Source organism: Notolabrus celidotus, chromosome 12, assembly GCF_009762535.1.
Source record: "Notolabrus celidotus isolate fNotCel1 chromosome 12, fNotCel1.pri, whole genome shotgun sequence".
Lineage (NCBI taxonomy): Eukaryota > Metazoa > Chordata > Actinopteri > Labriformes > Labridae > Notolabrus > Notolabrus celidotus.
In genome coordinates, this window is record NC_048283.1 from 24,975,627 (window position 1) to 24,991,646 (window position 16,020).

At 42.6% G+C, this 16,020-nt stretch overlaps 1 protein-coding gene across 3 annotated transcripts in view; it reads right to left on the bottom strand.

Annotated features, from left to right (window-relative positions):
• Positions 1-1,742: 1,742 nt before the first annotated feature.
• The window catches only part of snrka (SNF related kinase a), a 42,598-nt gene continuing 28,320 nt past the window's right edge, over positions 1,743-16,020 (bottom strand). For all 3 annotated transcript variants that reach the window (XM_034697357.1, XM_034697356.1, XM_034697355.1), the window contains exons 4-8: positions 14,689-14,901; positions 10,519-10,653; positions 6,844-7,045; positions 6,231-6,340; positions 1,743-6,148 (exon numbers count right to left, since the gene is read on the bottom strand). In XM_034697357.1, coding sequence (XP_034553248.1) covers positions 4,957-6,148; positions 6,231-6,340; positions 6,844-7,045; positions 10,519-10,653; positions 14,689-14,901 — 1,852 coding nt within the window. In that variant the 3' untranslated portion in view covers positions 1,743-4,956. The remainder of the gene's footprint in view (positions 6,149-6,230; positions 6,341-6,843; positions 7,046-10,518; positions 10,654-14,688; positions 14,902-16,020) is intronic.

The window sequence follows — 16,020 nt, forward strand, 5'->3', positions numbered from 1 at the left end:
AGCACCTGGACTCTTCTACTACAGAGCCATCCTGTTGTAACACGTGCAGAATGTGGTTTGGTGTTGTGTAGTTGAAATATGTAGTCTTCCTGAAGACGTCAGTGTCTGGATGGCAGCATATGTTGCTCTTAAACCTGTATATATTGTTCAGCATTAATGCAGCCTTCACAGATGTTTAAGCTGACCATGTCATGGACTCTTATGATCCCCATACAATCAGGGATGCTGGCTTTGAACTGTGAGCTGATGACAAGCCGGGTGGTCCCGCTCCTCTCGCTCATCTTCAACAAGCTCAGGTCCAGAGAAGTCTCTGTGGTTCTGTATCATGTTCATATGTTTTCCTCTTTCCATGGTTCAGTTTTAAACTGACTTTATGAAAGCTGCAGACAACTGTGTTCAGACTATGGTTTTTGTAAGTCATGAGTACATGCAGTGACTTCCACTACAGTCATGTCTGTTTTTAATGCAGTGACTTCCACTACAGTCATGTCTGTTTTTAATGCAGTGACTTCCACTACAGAGTCATGTCTGTTTTTAATGCAGTGACTTCCACTACAGAGTCATGTCTGTTTTTAATGCAGTGACTTCCACTACAGTCATGTCTGTTTTTAATGCAGTGACTTCCACTACAGAGTCATGTCTGTTTTTAATGCAGTGACTTCCACTACAGTCATGTCTGTTTTTAATGCAGTGACTTCCACTACAGTCATGTCTTTTTTTAATGCAGTGACTTCCACTACAGTCATGTCTGTTTTTAATGCAGTGACTTCCACTACAGAGTCATGTCTGTTTTTAATGCAGTGACTTCCACTACAGAGTCATGTCTGTTTTTAATGCAGTGACTTCCACTACAGTCATGTCTGTTTTTAATGCAGTGACTTCCACTACAGAGTCATGTCTGTTTTTAATGCAGTGACTTCCACTACAGTCATGTCTGTTTTTAATGCAGTGACTTCCACTACAGTGTCATGTCTGTTTTTAATGCAGTGACTTCCACTAGTCATGTCTGTTTTTAATGCAGTGACTTCCACTACAGTCATGTCTGTTTTTAATGCAGTGACTTCCACTACAGTGTCATGTCTGTATTTAATGCAGTGACTTCCACTACAGAGTCATGTCTGTATTTAATGCAGTGACTTCCACTACAGTCATGCCTGTTTTTAATGCAGTGACTTCCACTACAGAGTCATGCCTGTTTTTAATGCAGTGACTTCCACTACAGTCATGTCTGTTTTTAATGCAGTGACTTCCACTAGTGTCATGTCTGTTTTTAATGCAGTGACTTCCACTAGTCATGTCTGTTTTTAATGCAGTGACTTCCACTACAGTCATGTCTGTTTTTAATGCAGTGACTTCCACTACAGTGTCATGTCTGTATTTAATGCAGTGACTTCCACTACAGAGTCATGTCTGTATTTAATGCAGTGACTTCCACTACAGAGTCATGCCTGTTTTTAATGCAGTGACTTCCACTACAGAGTCATGCCTGTTTTTAATGCAGTGACTTCCACTACAGTGTCATGTCTGTATTTAATGCAGTGACTTCCACTAGAGTCATGTCTGTATTTAATGCAGTGACTTCCACTACAGAGTCATGCCTGTTTTTAATGCAGTGACTTCCACTACAGAGTCATGTCTGTTTTTAATGCAGTGATATCCAATTAAATTGTATCATCCATCTCACCGGCTTCAGGAGGTCGAACCAAGAAAGGAATAGAAGCGAGAAATGAAGACTCCACATGTGCGACAGTACTCCACATTTTATTTTTGGATATTACCATAGCTATATGTAACTTCTGACAACAGGTATCAACTACAGAATAATACACTGAATATCTCTGTCAGTTTCATCTCCTCCTCTTTTTTTTCTTCTTCTCCTGATGTTTTTTTGGTCCAGTAACATTTCTGTGGCTGACTCTCTCTCTCTTTCCTGCGTGTCACTGAATGTCAAACATTGAAACACATGCACGTCATTCACCTGGATACAGCTGAGTAAGACGACAGTCAAAGAGACCCGACAGTATGAAGAGAGCCGTGTTGTTTTTCTCTCACGGCGTATTTTTAGCTGAGACACCCATACAGTATTACTATTATTATTATTATTATTATAAGGCTATTACTGTACAGCTATGCACCAAAGGGTTCACTCGGCTGTTCTAGAGAAAGAGCACCATATTTACATCAGTATGTACAGTTTTTAAAAGAACACTCAGACGACAACCGAAGAGGAAAAATATTTAAAACATAGCTTTCCTTTTTTTCTTTTCAGTCCAATATGGCCGTTAAAAGGATTCATTACAAAAAGAAAGAAAAAAAAGAAAGTTCTGTACAGATAGCTGCAACACACATATAGCTTATTGCCAATGCCCTTAAAGAGTTTCCCTCCGTCGTCTCGTTCAGTCGTTCTCTCTTGGCCAGCCGTTTAAAAGCTTTGTTTTCATGTGAGCTCCACAGACGCCGCTGTCTTTGTTCCAAACAGCAGGTCGCTCAAAGAAATGTACAAGTTTTAAAAATAAACTTTTACTCTTCCACATCCCATATATACATACTCATACTACATACATGAGTCGCCACGCTGCACCCACACGTGCAGAGAGCTTTGGGTGACGTGTGGGTGCAGGTTTGTTGTCAAGAAGCCGGCGGAGGTTAAAATCAGAACGAACCATTTGGATACTGAAGATGTGACGAAAACGCTGAGTTATGAGTAAAAAAATAACGCTTTAAATACATGGTCAGCAGTAACGTATTCAACCTGTAGGGGGTTAGCATTGTGTTGCTACAGTATAAATAGTGACACCTGTTTTCTGAGGAGCACACACACACACGCACACACACACACTTTGATAAAACATCAGGTCCTGTCCCGTTTCTAATGCGATGCCTCAAAAAAGACACTTTTTAAATTTAAAGGGTTTTGACAGAGAACAGATCGATGCTGCAGTTAGTACAAAAAAACTGAATCCACATGAGTAGAAATTATCTTAAAAAGTGTAAAACAACATGAAACAGATTGTCTGAGAGCAACACGGAGTTCAGACGGGAGTCCAAATGATGAAAAGTGGTCAAAGATTCAGACACAGAGCGGAGGTGAGAGGGGGAAGCGTGGTGGGAGTGTTAGTATGGAGAGCTTCTCTGCCCTCCTTCTGTCTGCTGCAGGACACACACTGACCTCATGGCGTTTTAGAGTGGCAGCACTTATAGCTCTCCGCACTGGAACCAACCACCTCCGAGGATGACCGAGTGAGTAAAACATCTGATGTTTCAAGAGTTAATGTCATGTTGAGTCCAAAACAAATGGAATTAAAGTGACCAAAAATATTACGGACAACTTTAATTTAGTTTAATTTGAATTTAAAAGTTAAAACAAAAAGTAATAATAATAATTTTGAGTTATTTGGGGGATTTTATGACTTTAAAATATTTTTTTATTTCTTTATTTTGCCGTTTGTGATTTTATGACTGTCTGGCTTTAGTTTCTTGCCCATGTAAAAACACTTTGTAACCTGTTTTTGTCCTTCAAGAGCTGAGTCAGAACTTTACAAGAGAAGGGAAGCGATAACTTTGGTGCTGTGGGATCTTTTGGAGTCTACGTTCGCCGATTCTGTTATTAATTTAAAGGAAAAAAAGTCATTGATCACTACATGACTGCAAACATAAGTAAGTTGTAATAAAAAAATATAACTTAAGTGTTTGCACCAATTTTGCACAAATAAGGAGGCTGTTTTTTAAATATCTTATGAACAAACATTGTAATAAACAATTCTAGAGAGTCTTATTCTGGAGTTAGAGCCACTCCAAAAATATTAGGGACAACTTTAATTTTATTTTATTTGAATTTAACAGTTTTAAAAAATATTTTATTCCTTTAAAGTTATTTTAGTGAAATTTTATGACTTAATAGAATTAATTGAATTTTGTTGCCCATGTAAAGCACTTTGTAATCTGCTTTTTTAATTAAAGGATTCATTGAAGAGCTGAGCAAGAATTTTACAATACTAAAATATTTCAGCACTCTAGCAGAAATACTCCAAAGATAAGGAAAAGAATAACTGATGCTACATGTGGCTGACAAGGTTATTAACTATAAGGAGTAAAAAGTCACTGATTACAAAACGGCTGCAAATATGAGAGTTTTAGAGCTGTAATAAAAACAGACTTTGTACATGTTTGCACCAATTTTGCACAAATAAGGAGGCTGGAGACAATTTTTAACGTCATAATAAAGAAGCGACAGATTCTGAAGAGTGTCTAAATCTGGAGTTAGAGCCACTCTGCTGGACGCAGGGTGAAAACAGCTCTAAGGAATCAGCCTGAGTGTCGTCTGTTACAGCTAAGACTGATGAATCTGTGATGGGCTCTTTAATTTATAATTTTAGAATGAAAACTTCAGAGTTTGCGTTCAAAATCAAGATTTATAAAGATTATAATAAAAATAAAAAACTTTTAAAAACTATTCCTGAACCTAAAAAAACTAATATTTTTGTAGTGTTCTCTAATTTTTTTAGAATTTTTGTAAATTTTTAACTTTTTTTTGGTCTACTAAATGTTTGTTTCTCTTCCTCCAAAGTTTTCTCTCCTTCATTAATTGTTAATCTTGAAACATTCAGATTTTTTATTCTCTCAGTTGAACCTTCTAACGTCTGCTACCACCGCTCAAATCAGTGTAATATGTTTTTAAAACAGCAGATTGATTATGAAAGTAAAACATATCAGACGCACTTCTTTGAAGGGGAGTCGGGGTTAGGATGACGTGTGCAAAGCAAAGAAAGCAGAGTTAAAGTGAAGGTGAGGTGGAGTGGAGCGGAGGCAGCAGCAGGAGGCAGGTGTGCTGATCAAGCTGCGACATGAGGTCAGAAACCTGCTGCAGATAAACACACAAAGAAGAACACAGAGGGTCAAAGTGATGATGTGGATATGGGGGAGGTGGAGGAAGTTGGTGTACAGCTAATTGGAGCCTCAGATGACCTGGCAGCAGCTGGCGGGGGCCGAGGTACAGAGCAGTCCGTCCCTGGAGCCCCCGCCCCGCTGGATGTTGACGGAGATGGTCTTCTCACACAGAGGTAGTTGAAGCACGCCGTTTTTCAAAGCACTCAGGTTGCTGTGAGCGTCCCTGCCGCCTGGCGGACCAGAGGGGCCGTGAGTTGGTGTTTTGCGTTGATGGTGCGGGGCGGAGTGGGTTCGAGGCAGGTTGGTGGTGGGGAGGGTGATGGTGTCCAGGCTCCCATTGGAGCCGATGCACATCCTCCAGGCGGACTTCTCCTGGATTTTAACGCTCCCTCCTGAGATGCTGTTAGGGTCAATGATAAACTTCCCCCCTCCCCCTCCTCCTCCTCCTCCTGCTCCTCCTCCTCCGCCTCCGCCTCGACCACCCCGCCCCCCACGGTGGTGCTGCAGCTGAGAGCTGAGGCACAGACTCATGAGTTTCAGACTCTCCACCAGCTCGGTGCTGCGGCTGGCGGTGCGGGACGAGCGGGACATGGAGTTGAGGGCGGGGTTAGTGGTGCTACTGTTGTTACAACAACTGGAGGGGCTGTCTTGACCTTTACTACCCCCTCCGCCTCCCCCACTCCCCCCTCCACCACCACCACCCCCTCCTCCATTCTCGTCCCCTGGAGGACTCCCCGTGTCCGGTCCAGAGCCCCCCCCTCCCTCTCCTGGAGGTTTACTCGGGCCTGAGCTGCTGCCTCCCCCATTGCCCCCTGAGCTGCCCGGCGGCCCCTCGCTGCTGTCCCTTCTGTTCCAGCCGTACCCGAACCCCGAGTCTTTATCCAGACGCCTGCGGTGGCTTTCTGAGTCGTCGTCGCTCGTCTCTGAGCTGGAACATGACGACCCCCTCCCCTGGCTCTTGCGGCGGTGGTAGCGTTTCTGCGTGGACCCGGGGGAAGAGGAGGAGCCGGCCGCGGCGCTCAGGTTGCCGGTGTTCCCGGCCATGTTCATCTTCAGTCGGGAGAGCTTTGGCGGCAAACCCTCGTCCATATCAAAGTCATCGTCTGACTCCCCCTCCTCTTCGAAGATCTGGTTGAGCACCGGGGCGCTCTTCCTGGAGGTAAGGCGGTTGGTGATGGAAGGAGGCTTACGGCGCAGGATCACCTGAGTGGAGAGGGGGGACGGGTCCTGCTCGTCCTCCTCCTCCTCGTCTTCCTCCACTCTGTAAACACATGAAACTTTATTTAATCACAGAACAACGACACCATGACGGATGTCTTCAACTGAACATCAGCGAATCTGACCTGAACAGGCAGGTTCGCTGCTTTGTTGAAGCTGAGGCTTGTGGCGGTGGAGCCCTGATGGACCCAGAACTGGACCCAGGAGCAGGACCTGAGGCAGCTGCACAGGCTCCCTGGAATGAAAGATAAGAAACCTTGAATACTCTCTGAGTTCTTTACCTTCAACAGTCAGGTTGCATTTTACATCCTTTACAGGAGGGTTAAAACATCTGAGAACATCTCTCTCTCTCTCTCTCTCAGAGCGTGTGATTGTCAATCGACCTCTTCTTCAGAGAAAAAAACGGGGGTCTTGAGGGGAAGTTGTTCCCAAATTGATTGTTGATGACATCCCTTTATAAACTGATAAAAGATACAAATAAAGCAGATAAAAGAATCCCTCCAGGTGTCACTAAGATGTAACGGATTGATAGTCAAACAACATGAAAACAATCTGCTCCGAGCTACGGGCGACTCCCGTGTGGAGACATAAATAATCCAAAAAAGATGAGCTCCAGGCGTTGGAATAAAACCATCCAGTACATTCAGGATTTCATAATCATGAAACAAACTGAGACAGATTTATTTCAGTGTGGCAGTGGAGAGAGAGAGCGCGCAGGTGTGATGAGGATGAGTGTACCTGTGGAGGCGCTCCTGCAGAGTCGGTCACTGTCATCTCCTCCCTCCTGCCCAGCTCCATCAGGCCTTTGGAGCGGTGTCCGTTGAGCAGGTTCTCTGCGCTGCGGGCCGGGGACTGTGGGCCTCCAGCGTGGGAGATAGAGGAGGCTGCCAGACTGTCCTCTATGTCCTGATGCATGTCCACTCTGGTCGGCCATGACTGCCTGCAGAGATAACACAGAGAGGGGTTTAACGCTGCACTCATTCAAAACCTGCTCACTTTTCAACGTGAGACTCGCAGTCAGTGTCTTCTCTCCTCAAGTAACTTGTGACCTTATCAGCTTGTAAAAATGTCCTCCCTGATTTACACATGGTGAATTATGCAGACAGATATAGCCTCTTTGGGAGGAGAGGGGAGGGAGATTACACACAACTTCAAAGATGCTGCATAAAGTTACTCCACTGAAATATGGAAATGTTTTACGATTTGCCTCTGACCCATTAAGCAGGAATAAATCAACCTCTCTGAAGAAAAGTCTTCTACTGTATTTATTGTGACTCTTAACTTCATCAACTACATCTCCGGGATTCTGATTTCAGGATATTATACCGACTGTTACTCAGCATTTGGATCCGTCATTGTCTCACACTGCTGCTGCTGCACAATGTGTTTTTATTGTTAGCTAAAACACAGCTCCTCTGTTCACTGACAGTAAATGATTCACGGGTTAAACACAGTCGGCCCAGACCTCGCTCACCAGAAGACACTCAGTGGACAGACACTGAAACCCAGGAGCTGACAGACCAGCATTATTCAAAGTGTGTTACCTAACGTGAGACTCATCACAGCGACAGTTCAATCTGTGAGTGACGCACTATGAAGGAAGAAGAAGTGGAGGAAATCACAACAGGTTACAAACACAAAGATCTCACTGTCCTCAACATCCTGGTCACAGGTTTGACTCTCGGCTGTGATCACGTGGTGCATGGACTGTATAATAAATGGATGTAGTCTCCGTGACTTCACCCATCTGTTTCGGAAGCGCTGTTTTGAAACCAATCGTCAGCGGGAGCCATATTGGAAATGCTGAACACAACCTAACGTCTGTCGAGCTAGTGTGAGGTAAAGAGGCGGGCCTTTAGCCCTTTCGCTAACAGCTACAGGGTGCCCACCTGTCAATCAAGTCATCCATGCCCTTATTTGGGCAAAACTCGTAAGTTTAATAACTTCCAAAATAAGGAGTTATAAATAAAGTCACCCCCGTACAGAGTGTGCTGATAGATAATTGAGCTATTCAGACCTAAACAGTTTTTGAACCAGGCTGTAAACATGTTTATTTTTGCTGTAAAGATCATCTTCTTTGAATGGGTGTGTATGTGGTTTCTGGTGTTTCTGCAGACAGCCTCTAGTGGACGCTCGATGAACTGCAACTTTTAACACTTCCGCATGGGCTTCATATTTTAGGACCCGAGGTTGCTGCTTGGGCTATACCGGTCTTATACTAAAGATCAACATCTTCACAGCTGACTCTAAAAAACTCTGCAGCTCTGCCTGTATTCACTGACTCGTACCTTCTGCAGGAGAACCTGATTTATGATGGCTACCACTTGAGTGTCCTGAACGTGATGTAGTGAATTAACCATAATGACATCATCAATTTCGGATCTGTTTAAACCACACGTGAAAACGAGCCTGAGCGCTCTCCTGACTGCTCACAGGAATCAGTTAAATATCAATCACCTGAGAGGCACGGCTGTTAGCTTCACACATACATGACTGCTCTGCTGACTCCAGCTAACGTCTGCATCAGAGCATGTTGCGTACAAACACCTGGGAGACTAAATATATCCTTCTTCTTCAGCTTTTAAATCATCAAAATCAAACTAAGCACACCAGCAGTGATTAGAAAGTAGTTCATAATAGTGTGTTTCTATTTGATAGTGCCAAAACACACATATACAGTTGCATTTAATCTATCTGACAGAGGCCTTCCTCTCTGTACATACAACCTGTGTTTAAGCATAATTTTATCTAGCCTATGAATGATCCGGGTTTGGGGATGTGTGTTTTGTCCTGGTAATGAAACAGCCCCCGCTATGTGGGTCAGTGTGAGCCAATGAGCAGAGGTCTCTCTTAAACACATTAGTCGCTATCTCCTGGACGTGGATCACAGCTCAGAGGAGGATTCTGAGGCTGCTGCTCCGACACAGAGGGAGCAGAGAGGAGGAGCGTGAGGAGAGAGGAGAAGGCCACGGCCACGATCACTCAGACTTTTCAACGGTGCGATCATGCAGGCCTGAGGATACCAGCGTACATGTTTCCTCTTATATCTGAGAGGAGCAAAAGCATGCTGCCTTCACTGACTGCTTCCTTTAATATCAGCTGAATTAATATCTCAAGCCCTTCTGTTCCTGAAGGGTTACGAGAATAAAAATAAACCTTGGCTCTTAAAAATGTTTGCCATGATGCTTCTTTTTGGCTCCTTTGGAGAGTTTCTTGGAGTAAAAACATCCTCCGTAGAGCAGAGGGAGAAATGTAGAGGGAGCCGAGCCAGCTGTCCTCCTCGCTTCTCTCTTTCCTTATTTGTTCCTCTCCTCCATCGCTCCTCCCTTTTATGTCTGTGCACTGTCCAGCTCTCCTCTTCCTTATAAGAGGAGAATGTTGGCAGAGAATCAAAGAGGAAATACTTCAGCAGCTAAAGGGATGAAGGAGGATTTTTCTTCAGGGAGTGGAGTCAAATTTTTGTCACTTTCACCTTTTGGAGAGGGAAGAATTTAAAGTATTCCAGTGGGCGAGGATTTAAGGTACAAGAGAAACTACATTTTCATCCTGCAGAATTAAATACAAGATGAATGCACAGATTCAAATCCTACAGATATGCAAACTAGCAAGAAATGTGCATACCAATGGGTTCACCTGTTGTTTTTGAATTGCATCATCTAGGACTGGTTTTAACTCGACTCTTGCTTCCTTCTTCCTGCAGACAGTCAGACACACACCACTGACGAATCTGCATCCTGATGTCCTACATATTTAAGCCTTTCTCTGTCCCTCTTCTTCTGAAAAGTGCAACATGCTGAAACTAAATGATGGACAGGTGCTCTGATAAACAGAATCTCAGTGGCCATCAGAGGAATTGTAGTGTTGAGACGATGGAGGCAGCAGTAAAATTAAACCAGATGCAGTTCCTGGTAAGGCGCCATGAAATTCTGAGTTGTTTTCCCACCTTATATTCTCTGGCTGTGCTTCGCAAATGCAAATAAAAACAAATGAGTCAAGCTAACACGAATACAGCGAGGCTAAACACACCTTACACGTCTTAATTTTTAAATACTGTAAATGTTTAAGGTGCAAAGTGCTTCCTCTCCTCTCTCCTTCCCTCCTCCTGAAACCAAGTGAACCCAGAAATGGAAATGCAACCTTTACAGATGCAGCACAGTCTTGGGTAACGTTAGCTAAACTATGCAAAGTGGATAGAGACAGGCAGCAGTGTGAGCCAGTGGAGCGAGGGAGGTCAATTACCCTCTTCTCCTCCGCTCACATTATGACTCAGATAGTCATTATAATGATGAGCAGTGATATTTCTTACTCACGCTCTGCTTTAGAAAATGATTCTGCACAGGCCACAGCACATAACTATTATCTTTTCATGCTGTGTCACCGCGTCTTGTTATTGCTGCAGGGTGGTGTTTTTACCTGAAGTGGGCCTTGATGTTGCTCGGGCTGGAGGAGCGGGTCTGGACTTCCTTCTCCTGCTTCTCCCTCAGGATCCGCTCAGCTAGCAGGTAGTACGTGGCTGTGATGTGGTTGTATTTGTTGGTCTCCAGGGCTCTGAAACAACACAGTCACAGAATAAACATTAAAAAAGGGAGAGCATATTTTACTGAAGACGTATGTAAAGGAATAAACAAAAAATGTCACGTTAATAAAAACATCTAAATCCTCAGGACGAGATGATTTTGTTTACCAGCCATGCTGTAGACGACCTGCTACTATCATCTCCCCCTCTCTTCATCTCCCTCTATCCCTCTCTCCAACACGGTCTCAGCAGATGTGTGTCTAACATCAGTCTGGTCCTGTAGGAGGTTTCTGTCTGTTAAAGGAAGTTTGTCCTTGCCACTGTAACTTGCTAAATGCTGCAAAGTGCTCTGCTCATGGTGGATTAAGATGAGATCAGACTGAGTCCTGTCTGTAAAATGGGACTGGATCTCATCCGGCCTTGATGTTGGGTCTTTGTTAATAATAGAACATAGAGTACGGTCTAGACCTGCTCTGTTTGGAAAGAGTTTGCAGATAACATTTGTTGGGATTTGGCGCTCTTTAAATAAAGTTTTCTTTTCAAAACAATATAAAAAAGGGTGAAAAAAACAGCCCAACCTGTGGAGGGATTTATGAGACTGATGCTGCTCTTGATTTTAAAATGTGTACATCCAATGATCACCCAAATTCAATTTGGACTAGAATGCAAACAGACTTTTTTTAACGTAATGACTCTTCAAATGACTCAAAGGACAGGTAACTACTAAACTTTATCATGCACTGTCAACTAATTCAATGTGCTGCAGACAGTGCTGAGACTTGGGATGCACACGTGTAGTGGACTAAGTGATTCAATGTCATCATCCTCATTAGCAGGCACCAGAATCAGCAGATTGGAAAAGGCGGTTTGTCAGTATGTTGATCTAGTAAATGGAGATAAATTTGTATGTAGGCTGTGTCTGGTTAATCTAGAATATAACCACTCCACCAGAGCAATGAGGAACCAGCAGAGGCATGTGGAGGACTGAAGGCTGGTTGTGCTAGCTCCTCTAGTGTTAGCCTCATGATGCAAACCAATTTGACATTCTTCACAGAATTTTAAATTTCTGCTTAAGAGGGAGTCATCAATTGTTAGGTTTTATGGCAACACTGTACTTAATTTATTAAAAAACAGATGAGAAAAGCAGGAAGTCATCACATTAAGAAGCTGGATCCAACAAATTTGTGGCAGTTTTTAAAAAATGGCCGAAGCTATTTACTAAACTGAAGGAAGTCGTGAATTTTTCTAGTGATCGACAACTCAACTTTTTGAGTAGCTCCTCAAACTTTGATGACTTTAACTTATAAAAAAAAACATGTAGTTGGGCACAGTTGGCATAGCGATCTAAGTGTGCGTCATATACAGAGGCTATAGAGGGAGTCAAACCCTTGTCCCAGCAGTCGCAGGTTCGACTCCCGGCCTCTACCATTTACTGCATGTCTTCCCCCCCACTCTCCTCTCCCCACGTTTCCTGTCTCTCTCCAGCTTTCCTATCCAATACATGCAAACAAATGACTTTATCCTGGGGTAAATTTAAGTCATTATAAAATAATGTGTCTCAACTTGATCAGACTCTGAATGGAAGAAGGGAGTGAAAGTGATTTAAACACAGCTAAAATGTTGGACATGTTTCAGCAGCAGCACAGGTAGGTTGAAAACACAAACAGTGATAGAGAAGAGCTGCTGAGGATCAACACAGAACTGTTCTACTACAGGTTTAAAAGTCAGACTTGTCCTGCAAGTTGTGACAACAGTCGACATGCGGTAGACAGGTTTGAGATGTCTATCGGCTAACCACAGTATTTAGATAAGCACAGATCCAGACCTGCATACCACAGAGGCTGAGCTCTCAATCACACACTCCTGCAAACTGCAACTTTAACGTTTGCAAAGAGGATATGAGGAAAACGGGTCTCGTATAAATGTTAAAAATGAGGATGGGCTGGTGTGTCTGCAAGTTTGTGCACAAAAACTAATCTCTGTGTTTATCACTTTAGCAATCTGATACCAGGGACAGTAAGTAAACTGGTATATCACCCACCCCAATGTCAAACACACTCTGACATTACAATCTCTCCATACTGTTATCTTCTGAGCTTACACACACTGCATCACAGCTTCTATAGAGGAGGCACTCATGTAAGGCCATCTGTCAGTATGCAAGCACACACAATTTGATATGCACACAGATACATCATGGCGGATGTGTCGTGGTTTTGTAACTCTGAACGGAAGAGAGAGGTGTGAAAGGAGCAAATGGAGAGTACCAGTGTTCAAAGTGTTCACGTGTGTGTGTGCGTGTGTTTGGATCCAATAAAGAAAGATAAAGGTGAACGTGAAACAAGTGTGAACTAGAAATCATGACTCTGAATTTAACAGATGTTCCCTCTTTTATTTGCTCTTTCTCAGCGTGTAGCAGCACACCGGGTTTCTCTCGTGGCTGCAGGGAGAAGATGAGACGTTTGTTAGCACGCTTCAGAGGTGTGTAAGTGTTTTTCTTTTATGTCTCCTCACATGAAAGTATGAGGAAGGAAAAGAGAAACAGGTTCACTCACATTTTATGAGGCACAGACTGAAACAAGTATGACTACGATCGTGGTACTTGCATATAGATCTCTTTTTTTTACAGCTTAATTAGTAGATTAATTCTGTTCGGTGGTTTTGTGCGGAAGATTTAAAAACACTTTAAAATATGTTTGTGTTGATTAGCAGTGAAGATGCATGGGTATGATAACACATTAAAGAGTGTTTACTGCTCTCAGAATAAGATAATTAATATGGAGCTCTTGCATATCCTGCAAAAAAACAAACTTGCAAAAACTGTGCAGCCATATAGATTTGATCTTTAATCATGCATGCAAACAATTAAAGAGATTATGCAGGATGCTTAAATACTGAAACAAGTTTCACATGTTTTTGGTGAAATTAAAATGTAAGTATGCAAATATGCAGAAAAGCTAGCTTGCTTTTTGTGCGGTAAGATATTTGAAGTGAAGATTCCAAAGCGATCCAATAAAGCAGCACTAAGCAACAGCACAGCAGGTTCACACGTTACAAAACAAGTCTCAGATTATATTTAAGTATGTAGTGCTTCAACTAAAGACAATTCAAAGGCAAATTTATAAATGAATGAATGAAATGTCAACATTTTGATGTTTTCAAAGCGGAAAGGTTCTGCTGTATTCTCTTTTTAACAAAGACTGAGACTCTGCTTTAAAATTAAGGCTTTGAAATAATACAGTCTACATGATTTTTTTATCTGATTGCATTAAAACTGCAAAAGCTAAACTCAGATGTGAGCCAGTATATTTATATTTTGTATTTATACTTTTTTTTGCTTGTCTTATTATTATTATTTTTTTTATGTCATTTTATTTATTTTAAGGTTTTGTCTGGAATTTTCTGAAAATGTACTCAACAATTAACTACAATTTAAGCATTACTCTTATTTATTTATTTATTTTTTGTATGTGTGTAATATTCTGCCAACATTGGGGGGGGGGGGTCCTTGTGTTTTCTGTATGTTTTGATACATTTTGTGAATACCATGTAAAATATGAAAATCAATAAACCATATGTTTACAAAAAAATATATACGAAAGCTTATATTTGACTTAAAGCTGCTGTAAGCCAAAGAGAGAGGACGCAGTAATGGTCCAACAAGCATGGCCAATAAAAACAAAGCAGTGACACTGGGAAATAGGATGTTACTTTCTGATTTTTTCACAGTCTTACGCTCTAGAGGTAAAAAGGTCCAAACCTCCACACTAACATGTTTGCACTTCATCCTGAAAGGCTGTGTGTCTCTGCTCTGCTCGGCTCTGTCACACCTACAGCTCACAAAGCTCTGACACAACGCAGACTATTCTTGTTTATGTCCTCAGACACAGAGGTTTTTTGGCATTTAATAAGATACATACATTGAAATTTTGTCGGCTTTAGAAAACTAATAGGGATGCCACATGGACTCTTAGTTTCGACCTGAGGACTGCAGAAACATACCTGTGCACAACACTCTGTACTCCAGTGTTTATTGTACAGAGAAAGATAAATGCAGTAAAACTTACTCAACAATGGTCTCTCGGTCCGCAATATCTCCGAGCACCATGCGCTGGATGATGCTGTTGTGCTCCTCCTCTGACAGATTCTTGTGGGAGACCAGGGGAGTGTTGTATTTGGTGGCCGGAGACGGGTCGACTCCTTGCAGCCAGGCGTGGGTCTCGATCTCTTCTAGGGAGGCCCGTCGCTTGGGATCCCTCTGAAGCATTCGATCTATCAGACTGATGGCCGTGAGGAGAAAGGAGGGGAGGGAGAGGACGGGGAAAAAGAGAAACAACAAACGGTTATTACTTCACAACACTTAGAAGTGGTTTGACTGAGAAGCCTGAGGAGCCTAAAAAACTGTTACAAACTGAATGTACTCCTCGCTCTAATTCAGAAAAGGTTACATGAATGACAGGAGGTCTAATAAATGAAGCTGGTTTCGATGACACTGTCTGCATTCATGGTGCTTCCCAGGTTTCCACCTGCTCCACCACCTGACCTCTTTAGCCCTGAGGGAACAGACCCGTCAGGCCTCGTGTTGTCAGGACAATTGATGAGTGACTGGTGTGACCCTACACTCCCTAACACCACTGCTGCCCCACAAGTGCTGCATTGTCGCTTTAAATTATTTCGGTTTTGGAGTCTGATAACAAGGCTTGTATATCTGATGTTTTTCATCTCAGGGCCTTATTTGTTGAAAAATAAATACGCTTCAGGTTGTTTCAGGGTGAATTGTCAGGTGTTGCTTCACTGTGACTGTTTATAACCTGCTGCTGTAAAGACGATATATGATGCAGCAGGAGAGAACAAATCAGGAATTCAGAGTTTAGATTTGCACTTTATTTTTAAGAGAACACACAGTATTTTATAACAGCCACATCTCTACAGTTTAACAAAAATAAAATGAAGGGGAAAGTTGGCCGGACCACAGAAAACCAGCCCACCATGAGAGAATAACAATTATGCACGGCCACTTGAGAGTGAGGCACCCAGCAGGAGGATCACTCACAGCAAAAGAATCAGTAGTGAGCTCTAACCAAGCGGCAACCTCCAGTGTTGAAATATGAATCCTATGCAGAAGTGCTAAAAAATGCAGTTCCTCGAGTGTCCACTAGAGGCTGGCTGCAGAAACACCAGAAACCACATACACACCCATTCAAAGAAGACGATCTTTACAGCAGAAGTAAACATGTTTACAGCCTGGTTAAAAAAACTGTTTAGGTCTGAATAGCTTATTTCTCTATCAGCACACTGTACGGGGGGTGACTTTATTTATATCTCATTACTTTTGAAAATATTAAACTTACGAGGTTTGCCTAAATAAGGGCGTGGCTGACTTGATTGACAGGCAGGCC